Source organism: Cyprinus carpio, chromosome A3 (genome assembly GCF_018340385.1).
Source record: "Cyprinus carpio isolate SPL01 chromosome A3, ASM1834038v1, whole genome shotgun sequence".
In the NCBI taxonomy this organism is placed as follows: Eukaryota; Metazoa; Chordata; class Actinopteri; order Cypriniformes; family Cyprinidae; genus Cyprinus; species Cyprinus carpio.
Genome location: NC_056574.1, coordinates 7,042,728 through 7,061,638, shown reverse-complemented (window position 1 = coordinate 7,061,638; position 18,911 = coordinate 7,042,728). Strand labels below are relative to the sequence as shown.

The following is an 18,911-nucleotide window of genomic DNA, read 5'->3' as shown; positions in this document are numbered from 1 at the left end:
AAAACAATGTTTCACAACTAAAAAAAACGCATGGAATGTGAAGAGCTACCCAAAGGTTTGGGTACAGCTCACATATCCCTTTATTGTGCAGGATGCAAGTTCTAGTGCTTTAGAGAGAGTTGGAAGGCTTTCTAATTCCACAAGGTCTTTCCAATCAACATAAGACTCATTTCCAGTGCTCAGTGTTCTTCCAAGCTGCTCACATTGATACCTTATTGTCTGAGTTTTTTAAGATTTTGAAAGTTATTTAGTACTCCAAAGGTGTCTCTCACTTTACCCAGGGAGCTGAAACAGTCCTCCAGCATTTGGATGGCACAATCCACAACATTAAAGAAAGACATTAGCATTCTTTTTAGAGCACTGGGCTCTGGCTCATCAGGTGCTTCAAAACTAAAGTGTCTCTTTGTGGTTCTTAACCTCTTCTCCTTAAGCACTCCTTGGACGTTCATTTCCTCACACTTTTCAGGTTGCTGTCTTGATTGCATCGTTAAAGCCAGTAGCTCTGTAGCTCATGAGAGAAGTTTTTGTCTGATAGATGAGATCTACAGCAGCATCCAGTTGCTTGGAAGCAGACTGAAGGAGTTTGCTGATGATATTAATTTTTCTCAGAATACTGTACCAGATAACAAGACTGATTTGAAATCCGAAGGATCCAATTTCTTCAGAGAGTGACTGGGCTTCAATCCTAACTGTTGGATCTGATGTTCTCCCTCACTTGTAGCAGAGCATCCTTCACCTTCTCTAACTGGAGCTGCAATGGCTCAATATAAAAAATATTTTGATTCTTTGATGCCAAGCCACCATCGTTTTTACCAGTTGATCACCAATGAAGGATTTCAGTTCATTTTGTATTGTTTTGCCCAGATAGGAAGTGGTTTCCTAAATTTTCAACTCTGCTGACATGCTCTCTTAAAACAGGGTCAAACTTAGCCATGAGGTCAACCTCTTTGAAGGAATTTCATCATTCATTTTTCTTCAGAGCCCCTGAAAATGAGGTTTCATTCTGCAAAAGACTTAATGACTGCAATCAGTCACAGGAGAACCTCACACCAATGCATCTTTTCGGCTTCTATGAGGGTTAATTGTTTGCTGTTAATTGTTTGTCCCTTTTTCAAACGTAGTTCCAGCTCTTTCAATGAGTGCTAAGTACTTCTTTGATGTCACATTATTATTATTATTATTATTATTATTATTATTATTATTATTATTATTATTATTATTATTATTATTAATAATAATAATAATAATAATTATTATTCAATTATTAATCAACAATATTATTTTTATTATTATAATGATAATTATTATTATTATTATTATAAATCAAAATTCATAATTATAATTAGATTATTTATTGTTTCTAATAAAAATAAATAATTAAAAGTTATTTAATATATGATTGTTATTAATTACGTTTAAATACTGCTATTAAGAATAGGTGTATTTACATGTAATTAATTAATAATAATAATTATAATAATAATAACATATTATGTTTTTATAGTTCTTAATTACAAATAATTACTAGTAATTTTTTTTTTTGCATTATTTATATATCATTTATTATTTTAATTATTGTTATTCAAATGTATATAACATCTGCATCATAAGGAACCTTTTATTGCTCAATAGTGGCTCCTTCAGAGACTTTATGTACATTCTAAGTTATCAACTTTATTTCAGATGTTCCTCCAAAAATTCATACAGCTATTAAAAAAAAAAAATGTGTATTGCAGCTGAGATCATTAGGTCTTTGAAGAAATTGATGAGACATTTTTGAGTTCATATTGAGATCTCTGACTTTTGAATGCACACTTTGGCCTCTTGGCAAATCTGTGCACAGTTTGAGAGATCTCTCCTGAAACTCTCAGCTCTCAGTTTTCTCTGTAGAAATATTAGGATTATGCAGAAGTCTCAGTCCAGGAGATACAGTTGAGATATTAAAGAGATGTCATTTATGATTTTTCAAATTCACGATCACATTACATAACACATGAGGTTGATGATGAACCTCAGTCAAGTCTATTATCTCAGCGTGAGTCTGCTGGAATGCAGTGAAGCGGCTTTCAGTGAGTGCAGAAATTCTCGATTATGTTACGTAACAGCAGCTCTGGGTCTGACTGCATGTCTTTCCACAGCCAGTCACAGAGATGTGATCACAGATGCTCAAGACTTCTGCTAGACGACTGAGAGAAAGAGTTACACCTGTAACAGTGGTCTGTAACATCTATGAGGCTGTAATGGTTCTGAAAACACAGAAACAGGAGTTTGAAGAATCGTGTTTATTTACTGTGTGTGTGTGTGTGTGTGTGTGTGTGTGTGTGTGTGTGTGTGTGTGTGTGTGTGTGTGTGTGTGTGTGTGTGTGTGTGTGTGTGTGTGTGTGTGTTTGTGTGTTTGTGTGTGTGTGTGTGTGTGTGTGTGTGTGTGTGTTTGTGTGTGTGTGTGTGTGTGTGTGTGTGTGTGTGTGTGTGTGTGTGTGTGTGTGTGTCTCAAAAAAATTAAAATATCAATAAATATATAAAAATATAGACAGAGAATGTGCCTGTTGTTGTTGCTGTGTGTTCTCTCTGTGGGCTCCGTTTGTCTCATAGGAAGTGACCGCCCTGCCACTGTCATCCCCTGAGAGACGGGAAGAGACAAATAGAAATCGTATTTCAGTTAAAGTCTAGTTATTTCAAGTAATATAAATGGGTGTTTAAATTGTTTTAGTTTTAGTTAACCATCAACCCCAAATTTCTGAACAGTAATGTAGTACTTTACTCAGCATTTGCCCAGATATGTGTTTATGACTGTTTATTTTGCAATCGCACAATTCAGTGTGAATTTTGAGTATTATAATGGTCAAAAACACTCTTCCCGCTGATAAAGCATCAGGCAGAAATAGCAAGTCCAAGAATCTCATGATGCACTCAAACACAAAGCATTCATTTGTTTACAGTCAAGTCTCAGTTGCTTACAACACACACAGACACACACTCAAGTAACATCAAATCACCAACATTTTAAAGGAACAGTTCACCCAAAAATGAAAATTTGCTGAAAATGTATTCATCTTCATGCCATCCAAGGTGTAGATGAGTTTGTTTCTTCATCAGATTTGGAGAAATGTAGCATCACATCACTTGCTCACCAATGGATCCTCTGCAGTGAATGGGTGCCGTCTATACATGCAGAAAAGCATGTTGTATTTTCTTTTTGAATGCTTGACATGTTTTCATGAGTCGGAAGTAGGAACTTATTAGCTGTATTATAACTGTAGGAGTGGCTTTACCTGTAAACTGAAGGGGAGGTGCTGAACAGAAATATCTACGGGGAACAAAGCGGTTTTGTTGAAGGAAATGCTTTACCTGGGAAACCTCTAAAAGAACCACAAACAAGGAGGTGGTTATGAAAAAGCATCTCGATTAACCTGCTGCCCAGATGTGAAATCTTTTATCCTGAACAAGTTAGTAAACCTTGTGACCTTTTTTTTTATGGGCGGAGCTTAGGTGGAGGCAGAAGGATTCCCCTGGCTATAATTAAACATTTATTATATAGTTAATTCATTTGAAACTACATTTGTTTTAAATGTGGTTTGTGCACATTAAAAGGGAAACTTGATAAAAAATGCAGTATTTTATTAACAATGCAATAACAAAAGACAAAGCATCTCATTAAGCATTGAAGAAGGAGACAATGAAAACATACACGGAAGGCTTTACGGGAAAGAAACCGTATCTGACAGTGTGAAGTACCTATAATATCTCCATTTTCATCTCCATTTCTCTTCCTCAGCTACTAATAACGATATCTCAGGTTTCTATTGTTTGAAGTGAAACATGACTAAAGAATATAGTTTATACACACAGGTATCTTTCATTTTTGCCTGCTTTCTAACACTTAACACATGTAATATAGAGTCAAATGTCTTGATCTGTGAAATATTTTGGATGATTTTGTCAGTTTATTTTGTTAAAACTATAATACTGATAATCAGAAATATATTAGCCACTATCTTGAAAGTTTGGGGTAGTAAAATTTCAAATTTTATTATGATTTAAAATAACAAAAATGTTTCTTCTACTCACCATGCATTCATTTGATCAAAAATGCAGTAAATTTTTTTAAATATTATTACAATTTAAAATAACTGTTCTTCTATGTTAATATATATATAAAAATGTCATTTATTGATGTGATGCAAAGCTGAATTTTCAGCATCATTACTCCAGTCTTCAGTGTCACATGATCCTTCAGAAATCATTCTGATATGATGATTTGCTGCTCAAGAAACATTTCTGATTATTATCAATGTTGAAAACAGTTGTGCTGCTTCGTATTTTTGTGGAAAAATGGAACATTATAGCATTCTTTACTTTCACTTTTGATCAAATTAATGCATCGTTGCTGAATAAAAGTACTAATTTCTTTCTAAAACCAAAGGTTTGTGTGTTATTTGTGAGATTTTAGCAACTGACACAGATGTATATTGCTCCAGTTATGGTTTATTACATACATACATACATACATACAATAATCCTTTTAATATCTGTGGTATGTGGTGCAAAGAGACCACAGCTTGAATTAATTCACATAACTCCCACTCGAAATTTGGCTATTTTTACCATTTTCCCCCTCTGTGATTCACGCAGGGCTTCAGGATGAATACAGTAGCTGCTGCAGGATGTGATGGGGTGAGAGGGAAGTGGAGAGGACAGGAGCTGAGACTGCGGGCCTTTCGCTCCAGCCTGAGGGTCGTGTACCTGTGGGTGGAGAGAGTGGGCCCAACACAACACGGCATCCTAAGCATCCTTTAACTCTGTACAGTCTCCCGTCAGTGTATCTCGCTTTATTTAGACCTTGGTACTGATACAACCCTAGCCTTCATTTCTAGGCAACTGTATTTCACTGGACTCCTATCAGACTGGCGAATCTCTTTAATTACGAAATCTGTCATTTCGTAGGCCATAGAGACCGGAGGGAATGTAGGTGACAGATGAGAATGACCATCTGTGCCACTGTTACTCCACTAACATCAGGACTCATTCAGTGTGAGCGATCAAATCAATTTGTTGTTAGACAGACAGGTAGGTAGGTAGGTAGATAGATAGATAGATAGATAGATAGATAGATAGATAGATAGATAGATAGATAGATAGATAGATAGATAGATAGATAGATAGATAGATAGATAGATAGATAGATAGATATTTTCAAATGATAGATAGATAGATAGATAGATAGATAGATAGATAGATAGATAGATAGATGATAGATAGATAGATAGATAGATAGATAGATAGATAGATAGATATTTTCAAATGATATATAAAAACATATATAAAACTACAACGAACACACAGATATAACACAACTATGCAGTTGTCATGGTGAAGATGATGAGTGCTGTTCTCTCAGCAGTTGTCATTGCATCTATTCTTCTCTGCTGTCACAGCTCATTCTTTCTCTCGTGTGAGTGTGTGTGTCCTACTTTTATGCATGCGTTGTCACAACAGCCGCCGTTACTAAGCATGACTCTCTCTCTCTCTTTCTCTCTCTCTCTCTCACTCTCTCTCTCTCTCTTTCTATCTCTCTCTCTCGTAAAAAAGCTGTCTCACGCTCCGTCTCACGCACCTACCGGTGCATGCGCAGGCCCCCATCCACTGGTGCATGTTTTAAACCACTCACACTAAACTGTATAATTGTACCTTTATATACATCCAGGGAATCAATAGGCCAGTGGTTCTCAAACCTGTCCTGGAGTACCCCCTGCCCTGCTCATTTTGTATGTCTCCCTCATCTATCACACCTGATTCAGCTCATCAGCTCATTAGTGGAGACTGCAAGACCTGAAGTGGGTGTGTCAGATAGGGAGACATACAAAATGCAGTGCTGGGGGTACTTCATGGTGAGGTTTGAGAACCCCTGAAATAGGCAATCAACTCTGATTTATAGTATTGATACTGACCGGTGTGGTCATCAGTGTAAATGTGCAGACATGAAGTCAGAGCTGGAGTTGTTTTCACAGACTCACTCTACAGGGATCACAGCGAACACATGACATTCAATGTGCCGTGGCCCGTACTGATCTCACCGGAATTACCGACTGGCTGCTGCTATTGGACAAAAGTAGGTCAGTTCCAGCCGAGGGCTGAACGCTGCCCAGATGTTCCTTAATTCAGCGCATTGCACACCAGCTTCACTGTGATTGGATGTTCTGTTCCGCGCATGCAACACTCCACCAATCACACTCACGCGCGTTCTCTTTCTGGTGACCACTGGTTACTAGCACTGGCTGTTACTGTGTAGTCAGGGAGCACTGGCCATTCCAAGAAGATGATTTTGTGTTTAGAGTCAGTAGAATGTGTGAGGGTTTAATGTAAAACAATGAATTCAGTTCAACTTCCTTCCTAATTTTAGTTTATGCACTGACTGAGTGTACTTTCTAGATGTATCTGCATTGTTTGACGAAGCAGCCTGTAGAGGACCATCAAAAACACAGTGAGCTGCTTATGTAGGCAGAGAGTCCCATGCTCTATGTAGGGAGTTCCAGATTACTAGGTTTTGGAACAGACCCACTATTTTACAGTGTTGTTATTGTGAACTAAAACTAAAAGCATGGTTGTTGATTGAAATAAAGCTAAATAAATTGCAATATTAAAATAAATAAATAAACTAGAAAATAAACTGAAGTCAAAGGACTAAAATTACTAACTAGAAATAAATAAAAACTAAATGAAACTAAAACAAAAAACCTAAATTAGTAATAATTATTAATAATAATAATAATAATAATAATAATAATAATAATAATAGGACATACATTTTAAAATGACATAAAATTACTAAAAAATTCAAAATAATAATTCAAACACAAAATATACAAGTAAAAGCCAATTAAAAATATTAATAAAATTAATAATAATATGTAAACAATACTCAATAGTGTTTCAATATTCAATATTAATTTAATCAATTTTCAGGTTGGAATTATACATCACAAATAATTAGAATAGGAAAATGAAATTAAATCCTATTATTTGCATGTGTACTTCCTCTCACATGTTAAAATTATAATAAATACAAAAAAAACAAAACACATTAAATACATTACAATGTAAAAAACCTCCCTACCCTGAAACGCAAAAAGAATGTAATCATGTACGAGCAACAATGTATCGATGCATGATGGAAGACCTCGCCCCTCGAGCTCTCATTGGCCGGGGCTCTGTTCAACAGCTCGGCCTAACCATTGACGTCACGGACGTCAGTCTTCGCACATGGAATAGCGAATCAGTTGCGCTTTTCAGATCCATAAATCCAAAAAGTTCACTTACTAACAACATTAGCCGCCGCTCTTCGGTGCTGCGCACTGGCTGAGGACTGTATTCCGACACCCCACTGCAGAGCTTTAATTTTTATTTTTTAAAGTTGGCTTTTTAATTCGTTTCGTTTCTTCAGAAAGACTGATCTCTCCTTTACGCAATGGAGAAGATGTCTAGACCTCTCCCTATAAACCCAACTTTCCTACCTCCGACCCACGGCGTCCTGAAATCCCTGCTGGAGAACCCCATGAAGCTGCCCTTTCACCACGATGAAGGTAAAGGTGGGTGAATGTTGCTTTAGAAGGGTTTAAATGGTCTTCTGCATCAGCTGTTGGTTGTCAGGCGAGGTGCGCTCTTTGCTTTCATTATAATCTGCGCGTAAACGCGCATCACCACACATAATTTATCAGAATTCTGACTTCACATTAAATCATGCTGAAATTTATAATTAATATCAAATCTAATTTGATATTAGATGGAAATTTATGTTTATTATTATGTTTGTGTTGATACTTTGATTACATTGCAGTGCATTGCATTCATTTTACGCGCAAACATAAATCCATTGATTAGTGAATTTTGCCTAAATGCATAATGTAACCTGCTTAAAATATGATTATTTTGCACATTATTAAAGCATTTGCTCACAAAGAGAAATAAAAAGCAGAGTCTACTCAACCGATACTGACTTTATTTGGATAGATGGAATTCGCACGCAATGATGATTTGTACTCATAGTTCCCTATAGAGGGCGCCACTGAGAGTCTCTGATTGTATTGCGCTACCTCAGTCCTCATCATGCGTTTATAGTGTAAATAAAAGGCTAATTTATTTTTGCATGCACGTAAGCAAGTCATGCTTTGGCGAGATAAAAGATATGAATGCTGTTTTTTTTTTCAGTGTGCACAACAAATATGTTGGTTTTGATAAATAACCGCTCTAATCCAGAAACTTTCTTCACTCTCATGTCATTCTTTCCAAAACTGTACTTTCTTTCTTCTCTGGAGAAATGCTGAGAAATTCCCACACTTTTCCACGGCTGAGCAACAGAGTCACAAAATGCACCATAAAAGTAACAGCTGGTGTAAAAAAACAAAAAAACAAAAGGGGGTAAATATAAATTAAATGTATGTTTGGAACAACACAAATGTGTAATTAAAAATAATAATAATAATAATAATAATAATAATAATAATAATAATATTTGTTGCACTGCATAATTATGACAGGCACATTTTTTCACCCTAAAGTCTCATTTCTTTATTAAAGCTATTATTATTATTATTATTATTATTATTATTAAAATCATCATAAATACAGGTTTGAAACAACACAAATGTGTAATAAATAACATTTAGCATATATAAAATAAAACATTTTTTAATTGTCAGTTAAGCACATTTCCAGTAAAATTACTGTGATAAATGACTGTATTATGATACAGTTTTTATTAAAATCAGCATGCAGCACAACACAAATATGCGTAAATGATGACAAAATATACATTTTTTGGGCTTGACAGAGACATTAACGCCTCTGTCTTGTTCCTCCAGGGTTTGGGAAAGAGAAAGAGAAGGAGAAGAAGTTGGAAGAGGATGGAAATGCTCTCAACACTCCTCAGTCCGCCTTCTTGGGCCCGACGCTGTGGGACAAGACCCTGCCGTACGATGGGGACAACTTCCAGCTAGAGTATATGGATTTAGAGGAGTTTCTGTTGGAGAACAATATTCCTGCTAACCCTGGGAGCGAGCAGAACCAGCCTTCCCAGCAGCCCCTGCAGCAGCAGCAGCAGCCACCCTCCGCCCCGCCCACACCTTCGGTGGTGGATCTCAGTAACCGGACGGCCACGTCCGTTCACTCCGGCATCGTGGGCCAGAACTGCCTCCAGAGTCCCAGCAGAGCAGGTACCGACCCAAGCCTTGAAATGACACCCGAAAGCATCTAATCTGTGCTATGGTTCAAATATTCTCCTAAAAAATAACGGGTTTTCCATAGAATATCCATGTTGGGGTCCAAAAAGAACCTTTCAGTGAACAGTTTTAGAATCTAAAGAACCTTCTGTGGAATGAAAAGTTTCCATGGATGTTAACGGTTCTTCATGGAATCATCAATGCGAATAAAGAACTGTTATTTTTGTGTCTTATCATCTTCTGCTTTGGTTAATCACCAGTGTTTTCTATCTGACTTCTGTAGACCTTTAAAGAGTCACATCACAATAACCCAAAACTCAAGCGTCTGTCGTGGAGTTTTGAGTGACAGAAGTGAGAGTTTTGAAGTGTTCGTCAGATTCCTCGGACTTCGCTCAGTGGCGACTACAGTGTGTTTGGTTGAAGTCCATGTGGTCAGGTGTTTGCGGTTCATGTTGCGCTCACAGCTGTGTTGGAAGCTTTAACTCTGCCGCCTTTCGGAATTTTATCAATATTGTCAATAAAAGTGTCATTGTGACACTTCTTCAACAAAAACCAAAGACAATTTGCACATGCGGATACAGTTCATACTGATAATACATTACACACTTTTTTTTTTAAATCATGAAATAAAAAACAAACAACAACAAAAAAAAAACATTTAGTGATGGTGTTTGCAGCACTAGTGCAGTATCACAGCACATGCTTGATGTGCATGTTGTTACTCAGACTACCAAAAAAACTACCCAAACCTCAATCCAAACACACCCCAAAACCCACCAGAGTAGCCACAAGAGTCACCTGTCACATTGATCATACATTCCTTCATGAACCAGTGACTTTCACACATAATTCACTTTTACAGCCATTAAACCTGCCATGAGAAATTAGACAAATTTCTAACAACATGTTATGTCTTTAATTTGTGTAAATGTAGTCAGTCCATTAAATCATGTATGTTTTATGGCTAATGTAGGCGGAAACTCTATAGAGACACGAATGTGACATTCATCCTATTGACACACCAAAACAGACAGTTTATTGATGTTAGTAATGCAGGTACTTGAGCACGCATGAGGTTGATGAGCTTGGAAAGACAAACAAACACACCCCACATAAATGAATGTAGATGGTTTGTGTAAACCTCACAAACATGATCCATTTTTCCCCTAAAATCGAAATAAGTAAAAATTTTAAAAATTAATTTTTTTTTTTTTTGTATTGCAACATTAACAAATAAGCACATTTTCACCTTAAATTCTCATTACTGCATTACAGTGAAAAATTACTTTATTACAATAACTTTTTAATTAAAATTAGCATAAATTAAAAACACAACTGCCATGGTATATAAATCATTTACAATTAAACATATAATAATAATATATATATAAAAAAGAAAATTTAGAGAAAAAATCATTAATAATCATCAAAAAAGGAACAAAATAAAACAACATCCCAGCAGTCTTTGTTTTCTTTCAAATCTAAAAATGTATATCATTTATAATATAATTATGTGTATAACTTACTGTATACAGACATTTATAGAATTATAAAATATTACTGAAATATAACTGGGCATGTTACGACAGGTTTTAGGAGATTCATTTATTATACATAGGAATAGATTTCTATATTTCATTTTACTGACATTTTTGATGTTGAGAACGAAGTTGAGAGTGTAAAATAATATTTAAGTGTCAGGATTTATAAAATCTGGACTTTATAGCCACTTAAGATGAAAGTGAAGTGAATACATTTACCCAACAGAGTTCTGTACTCTCAAATTAAGAGCCACCAAAACATTCTAAATGTTTTTTATATTTAATATATATATATATATATATATATATATATATATATATATATATATATATATATATATATATATATATATATATATATATATATATATATATGAAATAATGAATAAATTCATTCTGGGAAATTAATTGTTTGTTAATTAATTGAAGTGCGCGTTCACATGTGCCTGCGCGTGGCTCGGGGGTGTGTGTGTGTTCTGTCTAGACTGGCGGTTCAGGCTCCGTTCCGCACATTTCGCCTCACGTGAACCCAGCCGTTCTCAAAGCAGCGTGCGCTGCCATGTGATCAACACATGCGGCCGCGAGAGAGAGAGTTTGTCTAGGCATGACACGCCCCTCCCATTCCCTTCCAGCGTTCTGATTAGGCACCGCCTCCGTGGCCCCGCCCCTCGCTCACCGACACGCCCCCGCCCGCCCCTCCCACCTGTCTGTGTTTTGCGCAGCAAAAGTACACTCTGTTCTCAACCGAAAACCAAATCTCCTCCCTAGTGCAATATAAAGAGAGCCCGCGGAGGTGACGCGCACCAGCAAACACACACACACAGGCTTGCAGAGGGAAAGAGAGAAAGAAAGGCACAGATAAAAGTGTTATCACAGCTGAATTTGTGTTTTGAGATATAGGCTGCAGAGTCACCGTGCTGCTGTTTTGCAGGGTTGAGCAAAAGTTTAATTTAGTTTAAGTTTAATTTTAGAAATGACTCCTTTTGCTTCTTGAGTTGCATATTAATTAAATTGACAAGATCATTTACTATATTGCAATTCACAGGAATGCATCACTAGCATAATTAATTTTGACCAACCATTCTCTATAACATGTAGTAGCCTATACATTTGGCAAAGAGCTATCCAAACTTTTTTTTTTTTTACTTTTTTTTTTTTTGACAAATTGTTTTCAGAAATCTAAAGAATATTTAGTATTTTGTCTAATACTATTTTGTATTTGTATTACTGTTTTATAAATGTTTTATATTCAAAAATATATATTTTTTAAAAAAAATATTTGTTATTTTAATAAGTATTAGAATATATTATTTAATAATAAATGTAATTAATATTTTTTTTTTATTTTGACACTAATAATTTAATTAATTAATATTAATAAATTAATTATGTAAAATGGATTACTCTTTCACCATGGTTTATTAAAAAAAGATTAATTTAATTATACATATAATTTAAATAATCCTTGTAAATTAAGTAAGCTTTGAAACATTTTCAAACGGTTTTTTTTTAAATATTAAATGTAAACATTTTTACAATTTACAATAATTTAATTTATAATATATCATATACTATTATATTTATGTAATATTATATTTATATTTATATTTATATATATAATAAATTATGACATTAAATTTGTTCTGGGATTAATTCATTGTTCTTCCACCTTGGTTTATAAAATACATTTTGCCATAATTGTTTTCAGAGAACTTAAATATTTTATATTTTTTAATATCAAATATAAATATTTCTAATACATTTTATCATGTAGCATATTATAATGTATTATTTATTATTATATGTATCTAATATTATGTATTTAATATATTATGACATTTTGAACAAATGCATTAACTAAAACTAATTAAAATATTTGTTTTCAAATATGCTGTGTGTGTGTGTGTGTGTGTGTGTGTGTGTGTGTGTGTGTGTGTGTGTGTGTGTGTGTGTGAACGATCATGTTAGTGAAATTAAAAATAAATAAATAAATGCATTATTAAAAACTATATTTACAGCAGTACATGCATTACTATTCTGCATCCTGTTCGCTACCTCAAATCAGATTCATAGCAATTAAATAATGACATTCTGAATGGTTGTGATTTCTACTCAGTATACAGTGTCCAGCTGCAGTCCTGCTTGACCTCATCCACACATCTGTCGCTCGCGTCACCAGAAAGCCAATGTCTTGAGCCTGCTTTGTCTATGAGTGTGAGCGTGAGCGGCTGTCAGAAGTGGTGGACTTTGCTCTCGATGTGCGTGAGAGAACAGTAGATAGTAGAGCAAAACAAGCACGGCTGGAAGTTATTCATCAGCTTTGAGTACCAGAATGGATTGAGATAGTGACGTTAGTTGTGATAATAAACAAACACAGAGGTCAGAGGTCAGAAACAATCTCCAAAAATGACAAAAGTCTCTTCTGCTCATCAAGGCTTATATTATATACATTAGTAATTTCTTTTTGTGTGTGTGCTTGAGCTCTTTCTGTATGAACACCACTTGCTTATCAAATGCAATGTCATTCAGACATTTTTATGAGTCCATATATATTTTTGAATCACTCTGAGGCATTTATAGCTGCTTATTTTATGGCAGATGTTGGTTTTGTGTCTGTTTCGCTAACGTTTGCCCACTCACGGCTCGTTTCACCTCTTATCACTGGTTATAACAGAGCTTGTTAGGGCATCATTTTGCTGCACCCGTCGACTTCCCTCAGTGTGTGTGTGTAAAGAAGTGAAGGCCAGGGTTCATGGGACGGTCACGATCACACCCCTGAACGCTCTGCCACCCAATACTTCCACTCTCATATGCTTTCACTGGGTCAGCGGTCAGACTCCGCCCACCGCTCCGGACAGAGGCCTGTGATTGGTCAGTAGACCTCCACCCCTCACCTCTGCCCCTCAAGGCAAAATCAAGCTCTCTGATTGGCAGAGAGAGACTCATAAGAGGTTTATTCAGTCAGTGCTGTGTGGAGGTCAGAGCTGTTATACAGGACTTTAAACACACACACACACACACACACACACACACACACACACACACACACACACACACAGGCTTTTCTACTAATCGTTAAACTTATGAGTGACTGTTTAGTTTCTGATCCTTGCAGGCAAAATATTGACTGTAAGAATATTAAAGATATGTTTTATCGTAGCCTAATCGAATCTCTCTCTCTGTGTCTTTATTCTATCTGCTATTTGAAGATAGATGGGCATAAATGATTGTAAATGATGAACAATAATTATTAATAACGTTAACATAGTATTATAATAAATAAATAAATAAATAAATAAATAAATAAATAAATAATTATATGTATTATTATAATTATAGAATACTTTGTTGTAATATTTATTATTATTATTATTATTATTATTATTATTGATTTATATTAAATTTTGATGTATTATATATTATTTATTGTCTTGAATATTTCTTATTCTACCTGTAGAACCTAAACATTCATTCATAATTATACTATTTAATAACATAAATATAATAAAAATAAATATTATCATAATTAATTAGACTATTATTGTTATGATGATGATTGTTAATCAAACTAAAATCAAATATAATAAATATAGTATTTTATATATTATATAATAAAAATATAATTTAGTTGTGTTCTTATAGTTAGAGATTACATTAAAATAATTTATTGTACTAATTATTATACTGTTTAATTTATTATTATTATTATTATTATTATTATTATTATTATTATTATTATTAAACATTAGATTTATATTTTAATATTTATTATTAATTTTTTTGTTATATATTATTTTTGTCTTGAATATTCCTTATTCTTAATTAAATTATTTCTTTATTTTTTTATTAAATGAAATTTCGTAAATAAATCTAAATATAATCTAGAAATTATTTGGAATTGTGTCTAATCAAGTTTATTCTCATTAGGGTTGGATTTATCTCATGAGCATGAATATTAATGATCATTTAAAGGCAGTGAAGATAAGCCAGTACTATCATTACTTTTCACTCAGAACATTACTTCTGAGTCATGTTGGCTGTTTGACCGTCATAAAGCAGGTCTTGGTTGGGTCAGTTCAGATAAATTTGTTCACGATTTACTGTCTACTTGTTTGTAATCAGACAGGGTAACACACACACACACACACACACACACACACACACACACACACACACACACACACACACAGAGTATGGTCAGGCTTTAGCAGCGATCTGGGTCTTGAAGAAATCTCCCATAGCTTACAGCTGTGACCTTTGACCCTTTGACCTTGCTGTGTGTTTCTCTCTGGTTCCTCGTATTAATGCTGCTGCGGCTCATGAAGGAGAAGCAGCTTGTTGTGAGTTTAATTGTTGTGTGATTCAGAGTGTGAGCATCAAGTGCAGTTATAGCTGTGTTACTGTGTGTTTCAGTTGGATTATGTGTGTGGACGTGTGCCAGCTCCTGGTGCTGTTGTGCGGCTCTCAGCTCCTGTTTAATGACCCTTAAATCACTCAAGAGTTTAATTTGATTTTCTAATCCCTCACTAATGAACACACACACACACACACACACACACACACACACACACACACACACACTCGCTTGCTCTTGTGTTTGACGTCTTTAGTAGATCAGTCACACGGTTGCCTTTATTGCATCAGTGTGTGGTGTGTTTTTAAGGCAATAAGCTTAGTTACTTACATTATTATATTATATATATATAATATATATATATATATATATATATATATATATATATATATATAAACTCTATATAATAATTTTATAGTATATATTATAAAAAAATAAATAATAATAATTTGTATTATTACTATTTGTATTACTTATTTTATTTTGTAGTATAAATTATACTATAAAACAATTATATACATTATAGTATATTTTTTATGATTATTTATTATTTAATATTATTCTTATATGTGGATGTAGATGTGTAAATATGTGTGTGTGTGAGGTGGGTTCAATGTTCCCTCTAGTGCTCAGGAGATGGTAGTGCACATTTACACACAAAATCAACATGACATGATCCTGTTTACATCTTAAAATAAAATTCTCTGGTCTAATAAGCATTATATAATATAATAATCTTAATATTTTAATTAAATTATAAAGTGCTACAAAGTGTGTCCTTTTTTCAACTTTTTAGCTGAGCAAGTTTCCTTTTCTGTTTTAATAATGATGATAAACTTTATTACTTTATATTAATGTTTATTATGTATGAATAATGCATTATTATTTATTATTAGACATTCTGTAGATAAATCAGAATCTTTTAAATTTTTGTAATAATCTAATCAAGTGTTTTCTAAGTAGAGTTGTGTTTTGTCAAATGAGTATGAATATGGTTGAGATTGTGATGTAAAGGCAGGGAAGATAAGTCAATATTATCATTACCTTAGATTTTTAATTAATTTATTTATTATAAATCCTGATTGATTTTCTCTTTCTTTCTCCTTCAGTTCTCCCGTCACGTGATACGCCCAGTCCAATAGATCCGGACTCCATCCAGGTTCCGGTCAGGTACGAGCCCGACCCCGCCGACCTCGCCCTCTCCAGCGTCCCAGGACAGGAAATCTTTGACCCACGCAAGCGCAAATTCTCAGCAGAGGAGCTGAAGCCGCAGCCCATGATCAAGAAGGCACGCAAGGTCTTCATTCCAGATGACATGAAGGTAAAGACAAACACTGAAGCATGAAGCACAGAGAGACGATCAGCTCACGCAAAGCAGATTCAGGGCCTTTGAACTAAGATCAAAATTCGTGTTTTACAGTAAAGCTTGCTAAAAACATGCTTAAGTGCCTTTGGCATTTTTTTTTTTTTTGTATAATAATAATAGCAATAACAACAAGATTTTCATATTATTATTATTATTGTTGTTGTTGTTGTTGTTGTTGTTGTTGTTGTTGTTATGTCTCTCCAAATATTTGTGTAACAAAATAATGAAAATAATATTTTTATATTGTTAATATTTTAGAAACACTTTAATTTTTTTTACTATTGTTTTAATTTTTTTTCTATTATTTTTCTATTATAATAATTATTGTTGATGCATTCTGTTTCTATTTTTCTATTATTATTATTATTATTATTATTTACTATGCAGTTTTTATTTTTCTATTATTATTTAATGTTGCACAAATATGAATTATTATTATTATTATTATTATTATTATTATTATTATTATTATTATTATTATTATTATTATTATTATTATTATTATTATATTTTTAATCTTGTCTCTTTCTCTTATTTAATTTCCTTAATTTTATAAATTGACATTTATTATACACTTTACATACATTTACATGATTTATTTTCTACATTTCTTTTGTAAAAGTATTTGCTTTACTTTAGGTGAATGCTATATTATAAATGTTCACAGTTATTTAATAAAACTAAAACATAATCACAATTACCTATTTAATAGGTTGAAAACCTCCACTGTCAACATTATATAATATATAATATGTAATACTTTGATATAAAAGATCAGTAAAATCTGATAGAAAATATCAGTAAAATCATTGTGCGCAATTATGATCATTAAGAGTTAATCGTTAATCATACTACCATCTGTCAACAATTATTATACAACAACCAACAAAAAACACAAAAAAAAAAAAAAACAACAACAACACATGATTCCTATACTGTTTGAAATTTAGTTTGATTTAAAAGATTTTAACGGAATGGAATTTTTAAATGGAATTTTGGCCCCAGTGAAAATTGCGAACAGAATATAGTGAGAATAAATAGTTTCTCACTTGCTTCTCTCTCCATCTCCGCGCAGGACGACAGATACTGGGTACGGCGCAGAAAGAACAACATCGCGGCTAAACGCTCCCGTGACGCTCGCCGGCTGAAAGAGAACCAGATCGCCATCCGCGCGGGATTCCTGGAGAAAGAGAACACGGCGCTCAGACAGGAAGTGGCCGACCTGCGGAAGGAACTCGGCCGCTGTAAGAACATTCTGGCCAAATACGAGGCACGACACGGCCCTCTGTGAGCCCCTCCCACCACACACAAACCCCGCCCACCTCCACAACCGCCCCCCCAGGGACTTCTGCGGCACCTCTTTAAGAGGCGGCAAATTCTCTTCTCTTTTTTTTTTTCACATTTCTCTTTTCACTTTTCTCTTTACAAACCCAGTTTGTGTTCTTTAGTTGATTTTGTATTTCATTCGTGTCTTTTTCCTCTTGTGTAGTTTCACACATTCACTTCTCTCTCTTTCCTTTTATTTGTTCCGTTCATCTGTTTATTCCTTCACCAACGATGGATCGTTTGTCTGGAAATGGTTTTCTCGGGAGTGTTTTATACACCTGTAAAACAGACTGATAAATATTTTCCTCGCCGCTCAGCCTCCTGTCTGTCAATCAACCGCTTGGCCCACCCCCTCTTCCCAGAAGCCCCGCCCACTTCCTGTTGCCCCAGCTTCTTTTTGTGTATATAAATGTATTTTAGTTGAATAGCTGTAACGCACCGACACCTTTCGTTCTGTGAAGTGTGTAAAACACTAGCTAGCATCAGAACATGATGTTTGTTTCGTTCTTTTCCTATTCTGTGTGTTTTGTCTGTTTTATTTCATCATTACTTTTAAACCAACACCAGCGTAGTTTTTTACGTCTTTCCCACATTGTCCATGGAGCAATAAGCCTGAAACGCCAAAAAATGCAAAACACAAGCTAAATTTAATCCAAACCCTTTCACATAGCCACAACTTATTCCTTATTTAATAAACTTTCCCTTCAAAACTTTCCCTCCAAAAATGCTGAATCCATGTTTGTCTTTCTGTCTCGCTCTAACTCCCTGCACTAATGCGTGTTTCACAATCTGATCTGGTGCAATGTTTCTACCTACACTATAATCTGCCTGATATATTTATGGACTTTTTTTCTCTAATTTTTTTGAATGGAAGAATTTTTTTCAAAAATATTCAAATGTTAATTACTACTATTGTTATAGCTGTTCTTATTGTTATGGCTGTATAGTAATTTTTCCTGATTGTTTAATGTTTTATTGGATATTTCAGCATGACTATTGTTTCGGAGCTGCGGCCTAACTCTAATTGTGAATGGGCCTTTTACTTTTCTTTTTTTCCCTTCTTTTTTAGGATTGATTATTATTCTATCCTATCTTTTTATTTTTATTGT

General features: G+C 34.2%; 1 protein-coding gene across 2 annotated transcripts; it reads left to right on the top strand.

Moving 5' to 3' along the window:
- The first annotated feature begins 7,377 nt into the window (after positions 1–7,377).
- hlfa (HLF transcription factor, PAR bZIP family member a) lies at positions 7,378–18,345 on the top strand. 2 transcript variants are annotated; one of them, XM_042716796.1, is made up of 4 exons: positions 7,378–7,586; positions 8,859–9,209; positions 16,220–16,431; positions 17,552–18,345. In XM_042716796.1, exons 1-4 carry the CDS (start codon positions 7,466–7,468, stop codon positions 17,765–17,767), a joined length of 900 nt encoding a protein of 299 aa, XP_042572730.1. In that variant the 5' UTR covers positions 7,378–7,465; the 3' UTR covers positions 17,768–18,345. The 2 variants fall into 2 exon arrangements, with proteins under 2 accessions (XP_042572730.1, XP_042572738.1); XM_042716804.1 differs by having other exon boundaries at positions 7,379–7,580.
- Positions 18,346–18,911: the final 566 nt, after the last annotated feature.